Raw genomic sequence first — 14,383 nt, forward strand, 5'->3', positions numbered from 1 at the left:
GCAAATGCAAAACAAACACCTCATCATCATCAAAACGCAATCGGTGCTGTCCACAGTTGCACCACAGTGCGGCAGTGATCGAAAACAGCCGTGCAGACAAACGATCGAATCCGTTATTGCGCGTGCCCCTATTGTGTTTTGTGACACTGCTTTTGAGGGTGCAAAACAGTTTAAAAAGTTTTCAGATATTTAGATAAACTATTTTATTTGTTGGAATTATTCTTTTTTTTCTTGGGCAAAATGGACAAAACGCAGATGAAGGAAATTGAAAGCATCTCATATCTTTGCTAGTGGTAGGCTTGATTTCGTGATAATAGCACCCTAAAATCTGCATTGTGTCCTCTTGCCGCTGTACTGTGACTTGCAACACATATTCAATGCTGATATCTGTACAACAACAATTAATGGTAATTTCACACGAAAGAAGAAGAAAAAAGGAACGGAAAATTGTACTGTATTTGCAAACAACAAGACAACAATCAATTCAAACACAAAAACGAAACAACAATCAATAAATGCACCCAATAATAGAAGTAACCTAGCTCTAGGAACGAAAATGTATTCAACAAACATGTATTGCACAACAAAACTCTGTATTATGTGCGTGTAGGAAAAGCACCACACACACACACATACACGCACAAGTGTTGGTTGCTTCGTGTAGTTTATAACAAAGTCTCACATAACAAAACGGTAGCCACATAACAAAACGGAAGAACGGCAAAATGAGAATAAATAGGAGATATAAGGAAAAATAAACATAATAGAAATAATACAAACCGGTTTCGATCGGAAGTAAAGGATGAGCCGAGATGCTTTGATTCACATTACATGAAGTGCGTGATTGACTTCTGTTACTTGAATGTAGAGGACCCTGCCGAAAAGACTGAGACCTGTTTGTGATTATAAAACAGAGAGATAGAGAGACATATAGTAGAGAGGATGTGTGAAAGGATTCGTCACGAATGTATCTTGCTATTTCACACTGCTTAAGTATAATTTTTTTTTCAGGAACATAAATACGAAACTTGTTAAAGAAAATAAAATAATAAATAACACAATCGAAAGTTTGCCCATCTTAACGTAAAATCTCACACACTCAACTAATTTAAAAAGTAAAGAAAGGTTTAAATTAATAGCTTTCGTTTATAGAAACAAGATTTTTTGTTTCGTAACACGTTTTCACGTTTTGTTATCTTATTTTTCGTTTAAATTGAGCTTTCTATAACTATATATCTTTGTGTTAAAATGATACCCATGAACTGGAAAAGGCATGATCATCTATGAGTAAGGAGTACAAAAAATGGAAACAAACGTATCGTCTTTAACAAAATAAATAATCAAACATGAATTATGTATGTGGTGTGTGAGCAAAAAGGAAGACTAAATGAAAAAAACTGCATGAACTCTCTTCTCTCAACGGGGGGGTGCTCTTCCAAAACAAACCCGCAATCAAAATTTGTTTGATAAAATAAGCGCCATAGTGTCAGTAACACCAACATGGCTACGGAACCCATATATTTCAAAACCATCGTAAACCAGTTTTCAAAAACAATATTAATTTTTACACACTAAAATATTGAAAATCAGCAAATTAAACAAAACTTAACGTAAACAAGCAAATGAACAAAATCCGAAACCGAAATTTACCATTCGCTGCTAGTTTGCTACGTGAGATCATTTACAGATGGCTTTTTGTAGTATTGAAATAAAGGTACAGAACAAAGCAAGGCACGCTTATGTCGATGTAAATAGTCAAAAAAACGGAAACATACAATGGACACAATGTTGATTATTTGTCAAACTTTGGATTTGTTCGGCAAAAAACGTAGGGTTAACTATAAAACATTACATTACTCTCGATATTGGTACAATCAATGACGCGAGTCTGAGGGTTTAATAGACTTATCAGAACAAATCACTAAACTAAAAAGAAAAATAGACGCACGAAAGATACAATTAGGACCACAACTGCACATTTGCCAGCTGTATTCGTGTCAGGTACAATGAGGTACAACTCAATCAATGATATGAAAACTAAATACTTCAAATATATAGAGATAGAGTGAAATGGTTTCGTGAAATGAGTCGTAATGAAGTTAGGAGGAGCTAATTTGCTATAGTACGCTTTGTAAGTCTATGGAAACGTAGATGATTTACAAATCCCTACGAATCAGCTTTCTTTATTTCAATTAGAATACAGGAAAATTCTAAAACTGGTCAGAAAAGGTACGAAAAGCACGCAATGACTTAGTTTACGCTCTAATTGATCACACAAGTTGAATATCATTCTTACCTTTGAAACGTTTGTCGCTTGACGTAGTTGTCGCGCACAAATTCTATAATTTGTTTCTGGGTTTTACCGCTATACCTACAAAAAAGCAACAAGTGTTAAAATATGGCATAAAACTCACACAAACTAAAGGGAAGTCGTACTAACCTGAAGGAGCTACCTCTCGACAGTACCCGTGCCTTGCGGCGCTGCACATTTTGCACGGCGGTGCAACGGAAAAAGCCATGATTTTCGACACACTTTTTCCAAAAGTTTTTACACTCGTTGCGACCCTCGAAGAAAAACTCTACCGTATCTTTATGGTACACCTGCAGAGAACATAAAGCGGAAGGAAAATGGCCATTAGCTTGCTAAACCAACGCACTCAGAGATGCCACGATACGTACATAATTCTCGGGATGTAATTTAATCAGGAAGCGTTTTCGTTTGAACGATATTTTGCGGATCTTTGCCCAGGAGAAGGTGTTGATTCTCGTAATGCCCTGAAACACAGCAATGCCCATATGCGCCACGGCCAAATTCAACGGGACGCCATCGTGATCTTTGGCTGGGTGCATCTTCATGCCGTACAGCTCACACCGCCGTGCCGTTTCTAGCAGATTTAAGTCTGCCTCAGCCGGTGATTGACCTCTGTTTCGCATCCCAGAAAGAAAGCAAAAGGCCAGTAGTTAGGTTGCTGTTTGCAGAATAAATGGCCAGCGATGATAAACTTACACATGCTTCTTGTGGTTCTCCATGATTCTTCTCTGCATTGTATGATCTTGCTGAGGCACAAACCGGTACGACGACAGATACGTATGGTCGGGATAATCCTCCGCCGCATAATCCCCACAGGAAGCTGTAATGTTCAATTCGCAAAAGAAAGAAAGGGAAGAATGAAACAATGAGTATCTTTATTGTCCACTCAGACGACGTTTGGACAAATAAATAACATCTACCTTGCACAATGTAGCTTGCCATGAGGGCTGCCGTATTGTCGTTGCACTGGAGGCTGCCGGTTGCCAGATCACGCTTCACTTGCAGACAGAACAAATAGCGCGTATATTCTTCCTCCAACTGCAGCGGATCGGGTGTGTAGAATTTGACGCAGAACCGTAACACTGGTTCGATCAGGGAAAGGCCAACCTGCCGATTGAGAGGTTTCTCCAGATCGAGCCAATATTTGGTGCCGGATTGTGATTCCTGATACTCTAGCCCAAAGTAATCTGCTTCCAGCAGGTTTAGCTGACGGCACACCTGTTCAAACAGCACTTTGCCGGTCGCTTTTGCCTGGGTGGAAATAAGATGATGAAGATTGATGTTGAGTATTATATTTGATCGAATTAGAGGATAAATGATTGCTTACCTGCACTTGAAACATGGTGACAGAATCATCCAGCATTTGAATGCGCACGGCCAGCTTCTTTCCACCGCGCGAATGAGATGCGGACACCGTTCCGTCCACACCCGACGGTGTACTTAGCGAGTGGATCATTCTTGTGCCGGACAGTGTACCAACACCGGAACTCCCACCGCCCGCCGAAGGTCCCATCGAATCGAGTGACATTTTTTTTTCGAGCGTTACTGTCTGCTAATGATCGTCAACTGATCGTTGCCGCAAGCCTAATATCAACCAGCAACACTGTTTATTCGACGGTAATTTTTGGCACTGATTTCATTCACACTCCGCACCGCTCTTCAAAAACGGTTCTACGTCGGCAAATCAAGTCAGGCAGCAAACAACAAACATCAGGTCCAACACAAGAAATTCAAGCTCAACTTGATCGCGCACACACTTGAGAATACGGAAAAACAAACAAAACACACATGTGTCGTCCCGTCTGTCCGTCGTTATGGTGTTCGTAAACGGATCCACAGACACACCGAACTACACCAACCAAACAACAAACAAACACAAGAAGATCGGCCGTACGCTTTTCGATCGCCGCACAACCTCACAACAACACTTATCGCAGATTCGATCGACACAGCAGATGATTCGAATTTGCTATTGCTTTCTAAATTTAACTTGAAAAAATTGAACAATTCAGTTTGAAGAAACACAACAATAACCCGTAGAATTTAAAAATTACCAAAATAAAAACAAATCCACTAAATCATAACACTATTCACTAGTTTCTGCTTGTGAGACACGGGTTACCGATTGATCGATTCGATTTCGCTCACTGGGGCTAGATGTAATTTATTACTCTCCTATTACTTGAATCGCAGAGATGAAGCAAGACTAGGCATAGGCCTCTTCTGAACCAGCCACCTTTTTTCCGTTGATACTGACTGATAGTGATGTGTGATTTTCTATTTTCTATTTTCTTACATTCCTTCTACTTCAATTCGTCTCCCCGTTGAAGTGAAGTAACGCCCGACGACCTCTTTACTGTAGCGGTGTGATGGAACCTTATGTACACAGCGACGACTTCTCCATCGGTCCCCGTCTGAATTGTGGATGTATTTCGGTGATGACGGCCGTGTAGCAAAGACGCGTTTCGATGGATCATTGTTTTGTTCGATTATAATTGTGGTTTAACGCCCTGCAACAACAACAAAAAAAAAACAGAGAAGAAAGGAACATTTTTAATGCAACTTCTCAAAGAAAATCATAAGAACATAAAAATTTTGTTTTTCTGCTCGACATTACTCGTCACACCATCGATTAATTATACTTCGTAATTGATAGCAATTTAAGTTGATCAATTATGAACGTCCAGAACCAGCTATCGTGTTCGTGTGGAAGTTCTACAACAAAAGCCCTTCCACAAACAGTGCCCATGAGGAGGTCCGATGAAAACGATGATTTATACTCGCAACGCTTCATCTCATTCTTTTCGCGGCCCCACAGATCCACCCCAGAAAGGCATTCTTTTCTAATTTATCACATATCAAACAATAAAACACTTCGCCATACGGTTTCCGCGCTCGCTCGGTGCACTCATGCACGTCGAATGCAGTCAGTTTCAGTATGCTTTTTTTCACTTATTCTAACCATTGTCCTTTGCGAACCGTGGTGGTAGTCAAACGTACGATATGGAACAAGTCGTACTGGAGATTTAAAATAGACTTGTGGATCTCCTGGATAGAAAATTACAACAGCCTTCAGTTGACGGTCGTCGTCGTTCTCCTGCTAGTCGTTAGCTTTTATCCGATTATGTTACACAGGCCAGTGACTAATGCGCGATTCCTCGATGCGTGCGTACTACCAGAACCGCACAGGTTCATCCAAACACACCATAATGCAAGACGGCCAGATTCAAAATCAGTCAACCAACGTGGCAGCACGCACCGAAGCGCAAAGATGGTTCCCTGTGTGAGTATGTGAGTAAATAAACATTCCGGTTTCCGAGGGCTTGTGAAAAACACTGATCATACGCAACGGGACCAGTTGCCATAGAGTGCAGCGCACCGTGGAGGCGGTGGCGTACGACAGCACCGAGATGCCGATCCCATTTATAGCCATCGACCCGTCCCAACCAGTGCGACCAACTCGGCGACTTGACTGACGGACGACTCTGGTTGGCTTTCCGCTGTTGTAATTATAATGCGGGAAATATGCGACTTCTGGAAGTCGCATTGACTCATCATTCCCCCATTCTTTTGCTTTTACCGGTTGTCGGCGATGCTTTCTTACTCCGTTCTTCACCCTCGGTGGACGCAGAAATAAACAGACTGGCCCGTCCAAAAAGAACCAGCACGAGCGGACCCATAAAACGCTAATGCACACACAGAGACATTCACACAGAGCGCATTTTCTACCGCATACGACAGCATAATCGGACAAATTGTGCAAAACCCTAGCACCGGAACCAGGGAAGCTGATGAAAGGCAGTGAGCGGAATGCAACGGGGGACATTTCTCAAACCTCCCCCAAACGTTTCTTTGCGGCCGCGGAAAAACAACATCCACACAACAGCGCGCTTCGAAACCAGATCCGCTGGCCTGCGTGCTTTGTAAGGTTTCTGAGGGGAGGCAAATGAACGCCCGCGAGAAGGTCGTCTTTGTGGTAAAGTAATCTTCTAACAAGAAACGGCACACACAAACAACCGAAAACAACAAAAAGAACTTTACTCCCTTGGCAAATATAACCCAAGAAGGGATCGTAGGTAGTAAACAGGAGGAAACAACGACGCAAAACGGCGGTACGACTGGGGATTCTTGTACAACGTTGATTATGTGGACCGAGAGAGAAGCTGATTGCCGCAATGGATGTGGACACATAACAGTGGATGGAAAGCGAGTTTTCCATAAGCAAACAAATCCTCCGGCAGCCTGTGCTAGTGCAATGTGTGGAAAAAGGGCTAGAACCGTTGCAGTTGGACGATGAAAGAATGGGTCTTACATTGAGAGCTGCACGCGTTTGTGTGTATGTACCGTACATTACCATCAAGTGTCTTAAAATATTTAATCTGACTTCGGCCAGATGGTTGATAGCAGTGTCAGCAGGGGTTTTCCAAACATTTTAGTTCTAGGACATCCGAAGTTATACGATTTGACAATTGTCGAGTTTTATAAAGACTTCAGGTTCTATATAGTCATCTCCCCTAATGGCACCATTGATGCGGATCAATTTAATCATGATTAATGAAGTCACATTTTCTGTAGCAGCTGACCTGAATTTATTCAGCCTTTTACTGGGGATCCCTGCAGTCCTCAGCGCTCAACTTTCTTCACTTTCCTTTCGTCCATATGGATCATCGATCCACCAATGCACAGAAGAAGGTCTCATCAGCTCAACGCTCTTCTGCCGCATCCAGACATACACCAGAGACTCATAAAACATAAACATAATGGTAGTAAAACACTCCCGCTTCGCCGCGCCCGCGTCCGGGCCTGGGAGAGGATGCAAGGTTTGCGCTGGTCAAAGAAAACGTGCAATATTCATCCCTCATAATCCAACCAGAAGCTACTACTACTAATAGCCTGTTTGCATAATATCTTTTTGCAACTTCCAGCAACTTTGTCCTTTTACACATAAATTTTACACTAATTCCCTGCTCCCTGAGGCGCTGGAGACGTGCTTGCCTAGGATCGAGAAGAACACATACCTCTGCTATGAATAATCTTCTTAACTCGAGAGGTCTTCTCGATGCTTCTTCTACAGGAAAAAAGAGGAAAACCATATCCAATCGACTCTAGGAAAGGATACCGGTGCTGATAACGAGAATAGTTTCTGCCGTCACCGTGTCGTCTATCTTCTCGGTGATTTCATCCGATCCCCCGGCTATCGTGCTTGTCTCGTAGAGTGATTGAGGGACAACAGGACAGTGGTGTCTACGGTGCAAATTGCAAACAATTGGTTCGTCAATTTGCTGACCGTGGCAAATTTACCCCCGTCGCCACTAAGCCCGACAACGACGACGACGACGATGATGCTGATCGTCAACGACGCTCTGGATTTGTAGCGTAAGTTCTCGATGGTGTTAATTTGCCGCACACTATTATCAGACAGGAACATCAATCTCCAATTTCTATTCCAAACAAGATCGTAGCAACCGCCTTCGTAGTTTACATTGACTTCGCATGTTACTTTGTTACATCGACGACAAATCTGAAGAGCAGCAGAGGTGGTACAACACTACCTTCCCGATGGTTTCCTTGTTTTTTCGCCCTGGGCCACACAGCGAAGCCAACCCGAAACTAGGTCACAACCCCCAGCACAATTTATTATTTAGCCGCGCGAGGACCATCTTCGCGATCCGACTCTCCCCGTCTTCGGAGATCTCTCTATCTCTCTCTCTCTCTCTATCTCGAACTCCCGTGCGCGCGATAAGCATGGATCGTAATTTCATGCCAAGATGAGAGGTTATTCTAATCAAACTCGTTTCTAAATAAGGAATGAGCCGCTGAATAGTTAAACTTTTCCAAATCAAACTTGCCACAACGCCACGGTTTTTGCCACAGAGAGGCGGTTCTTGGTAGCAGTCGTAGTATCAACGCCCTATGAACGACCTAGGGCGACCTGGCACGGCGATGGGTTTTCCACTTTCGAAACTTCCTCCACCAACCAACCCATTGTCTACCCCAGTTCCCTTGCCTTGGGGACTGACTGCGCACACGCATTCCAAAACCGAACCTTCGCGCGACGAGGAAGTTCCGAGGGAATGTTGCGTGCGTTTGTGTGGAAAGGATGCGAGCGCAGGATATCCGTTTGATTATTTATCTTTCACGTTTCATTGCAGCCGAGTGTACGGAAAAAATCCCTTTTTTGCCACTTGAACAGAGAGTAAACACAAACACACACGACCGAGAGCGCTCTTCTGGAAATTGTCAACTAATCAACAAATCAACCTACTTAGATATACTTTTTCCTTCGTGTACTTGATTTCAACAATACTTTGCCCTATACAACAAGCTCTATGTGTGTGGGTGCCTGTTTCATGCACACAGGGAGAGTGTCCTTTCTCTCTCGCGTTTGACACACTTTTGCCAGGACGAACTGCCACAGCCACAGCAGTTGGCTGGTGGTGGTTTCGTTTCCGTGTTGTCCTATCCACCGTGCATCCCTACCGCCCTGCTGAGCGCGTTCGGATAGGTTCGGGAAAATCTAGGCTAGGGGTCAATAATCATCGCCGTCACCGTAGTGACGTTGGCGCAAAGGGAAGTCTCGACGACAGCCAGTCTCGGCTGCTGCTGCTACTATGATTGTGACAATTGTTTGCGTAGATAGAATTACTAGGTCAAGCGGATCCCCGTATTACAGCGACAAACACACATACATTCGCTGCTGCAGGCACCCAGCGAGAAGGTAGAAGAACGCACATCATTTCCCTATTCCGATCACGTACTGCACGTAATGTGGTGTGTGCCCTGTTTGCTGCTCGTTCCAGGCGCATCATATTGATCTCCGGGAGCTGGCTGCGGCAAGACTGTCACCACACAATCCACATTTACCCGTGTAATCATCATCACACGATTACCTGTCCCGCTATATCGCAGGCTCATTCGTTCATCATTTTTATCGCCTTTTAAGCCTACTACGACGACGGGAGACAGCTTGCACTCCTGGTAGTAGTTCCTAATTAAAACCACCACAAAATCCATACGGGCTCTATCTTTCCGTGTTCCGCGATAACGCTGCTGCTGTTGCGTCGTCCGTCCAACCTCACACACCACGCAAATGCGTTTTTTTTTTTTCGTTAGCTCGCTTCTTAACAACCCAGCCCCGTTTTTTGGAGATTTTCTGTTAGCCACGGATGGAGGGGTGCCACCGATTTTACACCCTTACCACGTACTTTTTCACATCTTAATACACCTACGACGCACAGATCACACCAGCAATTACAATTACAACATTGCATTTAAAGCCAATTACAACCATTCGGTACGGTTTCATGTTTTTCACGACCTCTACTACTGGACTTTGGTTGTATGTATGGGAATGTGTCAGATCGTTCTCTCTTCACTGTTCTTCACCAACGCAACAATACCAACAGCGAAGGGGCGAAAAACACGACATGTTTTGCATTCGCATCCACTTTATACGTGCTTTATCACACCGGATTTCGTGTCACAAGCCTAAAACTTACATTTTATTAACACTTTTTCGTCGCAGAATGACGCGCCCACTTTTCACGAGAGATTTTTTCTAACTGTAATGAAAGCAGGTACGTCCACGGCCCTTTTTCACACCAACACACTGACGGGCACGTTTGACAGCTGCGTACGAGAAGGCTGTCCATGAACGAGAAGGTTTGTTTTCTTGACAGCGTCCTTTGACAGTTGAGATTCGATTGCACGAAGGAAAAACTGGAATTTATCAATCTTTCATTTAATTTTCATGAAAATATTGCAATTAAACGCTCTACATACCTTCTTCTACTGTTTTTGCTAATATTTAAAGAGAAAATGTTCTAGTAAATGTTTCTCAACACATTTTATACAAATATTATTTAAAATTCCCACACTAAACATTCCTATTTAACGTACTTTATTCGTAAATTAACACTTGTGACTTTTAATTTCTGAACGAATCCCTCCTTTCCTCTGATTTGCTGCCCCTGCTGAACGGTCTATTTTTTCTTACCCTTCGCGCCAGTAGCTTTCGATGTGCTGGCCTTACTAGCGACCGCCGGAGTCGCCTTTTTCTTTATCTTAATAAAAGCATTATCATCGATCTTGTCCTCCTTTTCCTCGTCATCCGAATCCCCCATCGTACCACCATCCTGTTCTCCTTCCTCCCCGTATATACCACCTTCCACTTCGTCCTGTACAGCATCGCGTGCCTTCTTTTTAACCGTCGTCATAGCCGAGTACGTATACGGTGCAATCTCCTTATTGTATGCACGTGTTAACGCTGCTTTTACCTTGCCATCAACAGCATCCAGCAGACTTTTACGCTTCGGCCACGTGCTAAGCTCCACCAGCGAATCGATATCTTCACGCAGCAGGCGATATTCCTTGATCACTTCCAGCGAATCGTGAACTCCTTCTGAACCACGCATTTGCAACGGCTGTACGATCGAACGCAGCAGGTGAGGTGCATAATCAAGCCGTATAGCCTGCCTGGAACCAGACGTGGCCACTCTTGTGTGATCGTGTATTTCCTGCGCCAATCGTTTGCGTTTCGTCGCTTTGGAATTTTTCCCCAGCCAACCTGGGAAATTGATTTGCCCCGTAAAGTGGCCCTCCATGAACTCGCCCGGCATCACCGAGCTGTACATGGCTTGCACCGGCAGCAATGTCCACGCCATGTTTGATCGTATTCTGCGTTCCACCATATCGCCACGGCTTAAACTGTCCGCTGTCATTGCGATACGATCCAACCATTCCGTTCTGGGCGCTTTCGGTTGAACCTTGAGGTAGTTCTCCTGCACGAACAATGGTGCAATATTGTAATCGTGGAAAAACAGATCCGCCTTATCGTTCAGCGTCATGTGCTTATGATCCTCAGCCGAAAACACCTTCCGAATCACATCCCATGGACCAATCTTGATGTCTTTCTTGGCCGTATCTGCTTGCTTTTTCGCTGTATCCACCGACAAGGCAGCGGCCATCGATTTCCCCGCACTATACAGCGCCAGATGGTTCAACGTTTGTCGCACATCACCGCCGGTACCGGTGATGATCTCCTCCAGTACGCCGGGTGATAATTTGAGCTGTTCCTTGAAGCAAACGGACATCATGGCACCCTTGATCTGTTCCACCCGCGGTCGACCGAAGCGCAAATCGAAGCAATAGTTAACCAGCGACCGAATCTTCGGATGATTGCGATCGTTGCACATACAGATGATCGGGATGTGGCTTTCCTTGATCAACGCGATCAATTCCTGCATTCCACCACGATCCTCGTTGCCTGCCATACCGTCCACCTCGTCCATTAGAAGTACGTGCTTGCTCGAAACCTTGTCGCTTCGTCCACCGAAGTACCCGGCAAGCGATTTACTGTTCAACAGTTCCGAGACCTCTTCCTTCAACAGCCTTTTGCTACGCGTATCTGATGCGTTGAATTCTACCGTATCGAATCCTAGCTCTTTGCACACCAACGTGGCAGTGGTCGTCTTACCCACACCTGGAGGCCCCGAAAGTAGTGCCGCTTTAAAGGCAGCTCCGGAATCGTTCTTTGCCCAGGGATTTGGTTTCGCGTGCTTTTTCGTACCGTCATTGTTCTTGTACCAGCTCGATAGCCATACGGTTAGCTTCTGGACGTTACTGCTTGCTCCCAACTGTCCAATGATTTGCTTCGTGCTGGTAGGTTTATACTTGTCCACCCAAGCCATATTGTCCACACTTTGAATATCCTTCTGATAGTCTGTTAGCTCCGGAATCGAAGTATCTGCTGTCTTGCGTGGCGATTTCTTCTCTTCCTTTACCTTTACCGGTTCCTTCAGTTTGGTCACTTTGCTAGGTGATCGAGCAGGTGATTTTTCCACATTCACTTTCACCGATTCCTTCGTCGCTTTGATAGGAGATTGTTCTGTTTTGATCTTTTTTGTTTCTTTTTCTTCTTTTGGGGATTCTTTTCTTTTGTTATAACTACTGCTGCTGCTCGGAGTTTCTTCCAATTGCTTAGCGGCGTTATCCCTTTTCAATGGTTTCTGTCCCGATTTCACTCGGATCAAGTCCAAAAGAGCATCTTCACTTAGCGTTACTATTCCAAGATCCTCTGCCTGAGCGATTTTCTTCGGTCCCGCATCATCACCAACCACCATGTGGGTGACCTTCTTCGAAACGGCCCCTACAACCTTGCCTCCCAGATCCTTGATCACTTGAGCACACTCATCGCGCTCCATCGACTCGAGCACACCAGTAATAACGAACTGCATGCCCTGTAAACAATTTGGCTTCCCTTCTGGAATTTCCTTCGAGCCCGGATTGGCTGGACCTTGACGGTTTTTGAACTTCTGGTATAAAATAGCTGACATTCGCTTGCGCTCATGACGCTCCTCATCGGTAAGGACGGATTCGTTCGCTTCCTTGTAATCCGATACACTGCTGTCGAGCTTTCGGCTCCCCTTGGGGCTGGGATTTTCATCGCTTGGTGAGTGCTGGTCAAGGGATTTTTGTTTTACGTAACTTTTTTTCGATTTAACATCAGGTTCGTCAACCGCTTCTTTCTTCACTTTCTTTTCTGGTGTTGATACCTTCAGCTTTTCCGGTGATTTTGCTGCCGGTGGCGAAATTTTCGATTTTTCCGGCGACTTTACTTTTGGTTTTTCCGGTGACGAAACCTTTGATTTTTCTGGTGTCTTTGCCTTTGGTGTTTCTGGTGGAGAAACCTTCAACTTCTCCGGCCTTCGCTTCTCATCTCGCTCGTTTCCGTTACGATCTTTTCTAACCATTTTCTTGTCCGGTTGCGGTGTCACCGGTATAACATCATCATCATCCTCGTCTAGCTTCAGCTGTTCAACCGGCTCGATTGTTTTCTTTTTAGGAATCTTGGGCAGCTCCACCCGCTTCACCGGTTCCGAGCTAAAGATATCCGACACATTCACCGGCTTTAGCTTTTCCTGCTTAACGTCACTACCTTTACCTGCTTTCTTATTCACAAGACTCTTCTCCTCCTCTTCATCATCGGATTCGATAACACGCCGCTTCTTCAACACACTGTTCGCTGCACTCGATGAACCATCCTTTCCGACTTGTTTCGAAGAACGGGGTGATGCTTTAGTATCATCTTCATCATCGCTTATAATTAACGCCTTTCTTTTGACGGTGGGTGTCTTGGCCTGTTCTGGCGCTTTGACTGGCTTAGCACCGCGGCCAAAAAAGGATCGAATATCCTACAGACACAGGATGCGATCGGTTAGTACGGTATCACGTCATCGACACTCGCGGCCGTACTTACCATAGACATGATGGAGTCGAATTGTGTTTTCCGGGTTCACAATCCCGTTTGGTTGATAACAAATTTGGTACAGTACTTAGTTGAACTACGTATTAAAAGCCTAAAAGAAAGAATTTGCCACACAGCGATGAATGGTGTGTGTTGTGTTGATATTGACGGTGCAATGGGCAGATGCGCAATTGTCCATCAAACGCGAACAAAAGAGAAAACATGCTACAAGTAAACAATCGTACTCACTATAAGCTCCAGGCAAAAGGAAAATTGTGATTAAAAATATATTTAGTAGCTATTTCGAGAGTTAAATCGAGACCGCGGTGGAAAGAGCGTACGCCTGATTTCGAGACAACACAAACAAATTCCGCGCAAACCAGAAGATGACAGCTTGGCGGTTTGACATTTTTGCTCTTCGCTCCGTTCGATTGCTCCGTTTCGCCTGCTCGAGGAGCAAAATGCACAGTGGAATATGGTTTGAAATATTTTGGACAATTATTCAAATGTTTGCCTGGCCAGTGAAATATTTCACCGAAAACATCCAATTTTGAATGAATTGTTTGATTTCCGTTCAAAAAGCAGAACTAACGAGGTCATAAGCATAAAAAAATAATTAATCCACGAATGTTAACTTTTCTCTGAACGTTATTCAAAACAGTGTTCTAGAATGAAACGGTTTTCTAGAATGTTGGACAAACACTGAATGACTTGATTCACTACTTTAGGATTTGTGGAGGAAATTTACAAATAACACGCACGATTAAAAAACTCACTCATCATAACAAAACATTAGTCAGCACAGCATAGAAGATACACAGCAAGAC

At 44.1% G+C, this 14,383-nt stretch overlaps 2 protein-coding genes across 2 annotated transcripts; both read right to left on the reverse strand.

Annotated features, from left to right (window-relative positions):
* Nucleotides 1–2,292: 2,292 nt before the first annotated feature.
* LOC126558338 (FERM, ARHGEF and pleckstrin domain-containing protein 1-like) lies at nt 2,293–3,836 on the reverse strand. The gene is made up of 6 exons (XM_050214339.1): nt 3,639–3,836; nt 3,232–3,562; nt 3,008–3,131; nt 2,680–2,923; nt 2,441–2,601; nt 2,293–2,371 (listed from the first exon to the last, which is right to left on the reverse strand). The coding sequence occupies exons 1-6, from the start codon at nt 3,822–3,824 to the stop codon at nt 2,293–2,295; spliced, it is 1,125 nt and encodes a 374-aa protein (XP_050070296.1). The 5' UTR covers nt 3,825–3,836.
* Nucleotides 3,837–10,286: 6,450 nt separating this feature from the next.
* LOC126559978 (replication factor C subunit 1) lies at nt 10,287–13,577 on the reverse strand. The gene is made up of 3 exons (XM_050216140.1): nt 13,569–13,577; nt 12,928–13,503; nt 10,287–12,846 (listed from the first exon to the last, which is right to left on the reverse strand). The coding sequence occupies exons 1-3, from the start codon at nt 13,575–13,577 to the stop codon at nt 10,294–10,296; spliced, it is 3,138 nt and encodes a 1,045-aa protein (XP_050072097.1). The 3' UTR covers nt 10,287–10,293.
* Between the last annotated feature and the right edge of the window lie 806 nt (nt 13,578–14,383).

This window comes from Anopheles maculipalpis, chromosome 2RL (genome assembly GCF_943734695.1).
Source record: "Anopheles maculipalpis chromosome 2RL, idAnoMacuDA_375_x, whole genome shotgun sequence".
Lineage (NCBI taxonomy): Eukaryota > Metazoa > Arthropoda > Insecta > Diptera > Culicidae > Anopheles > Anopheles maculipalpis.

Coding starts and splice junctions, on each gene's coding strand:
- LOC126558338 (XM_050214339.1), bottom strand. CDS start 3,824: ATGGGACCTTCGGCGGGCGGTGGGAGTTCCGGTGTTGGTACACTGTCC. Junction 2,924..3,007: donor GAGAACCACAAGAAGCATGT/GTAAGTTTATCA, acceptor GATGCGAAACAG/AGGTCAATCACCGGCTGAGG. Junction 2,602..2,679: donor AATTACATCCCGAGAATTAT/GTACGTATCGTG, acceptor TGTTCTCTGCAG/GTGTACCATAAAGATACGGT.
- LOC126559978 (XM_050216140.1), bottom strand. Junction 12,847..12,927: donor CGTCACCGGAAAAACCAAAA/GTAAAGTCGCCG, acceptor ACACCAGAAAAG/AAAGTGAAGAAAGAAGCGGT.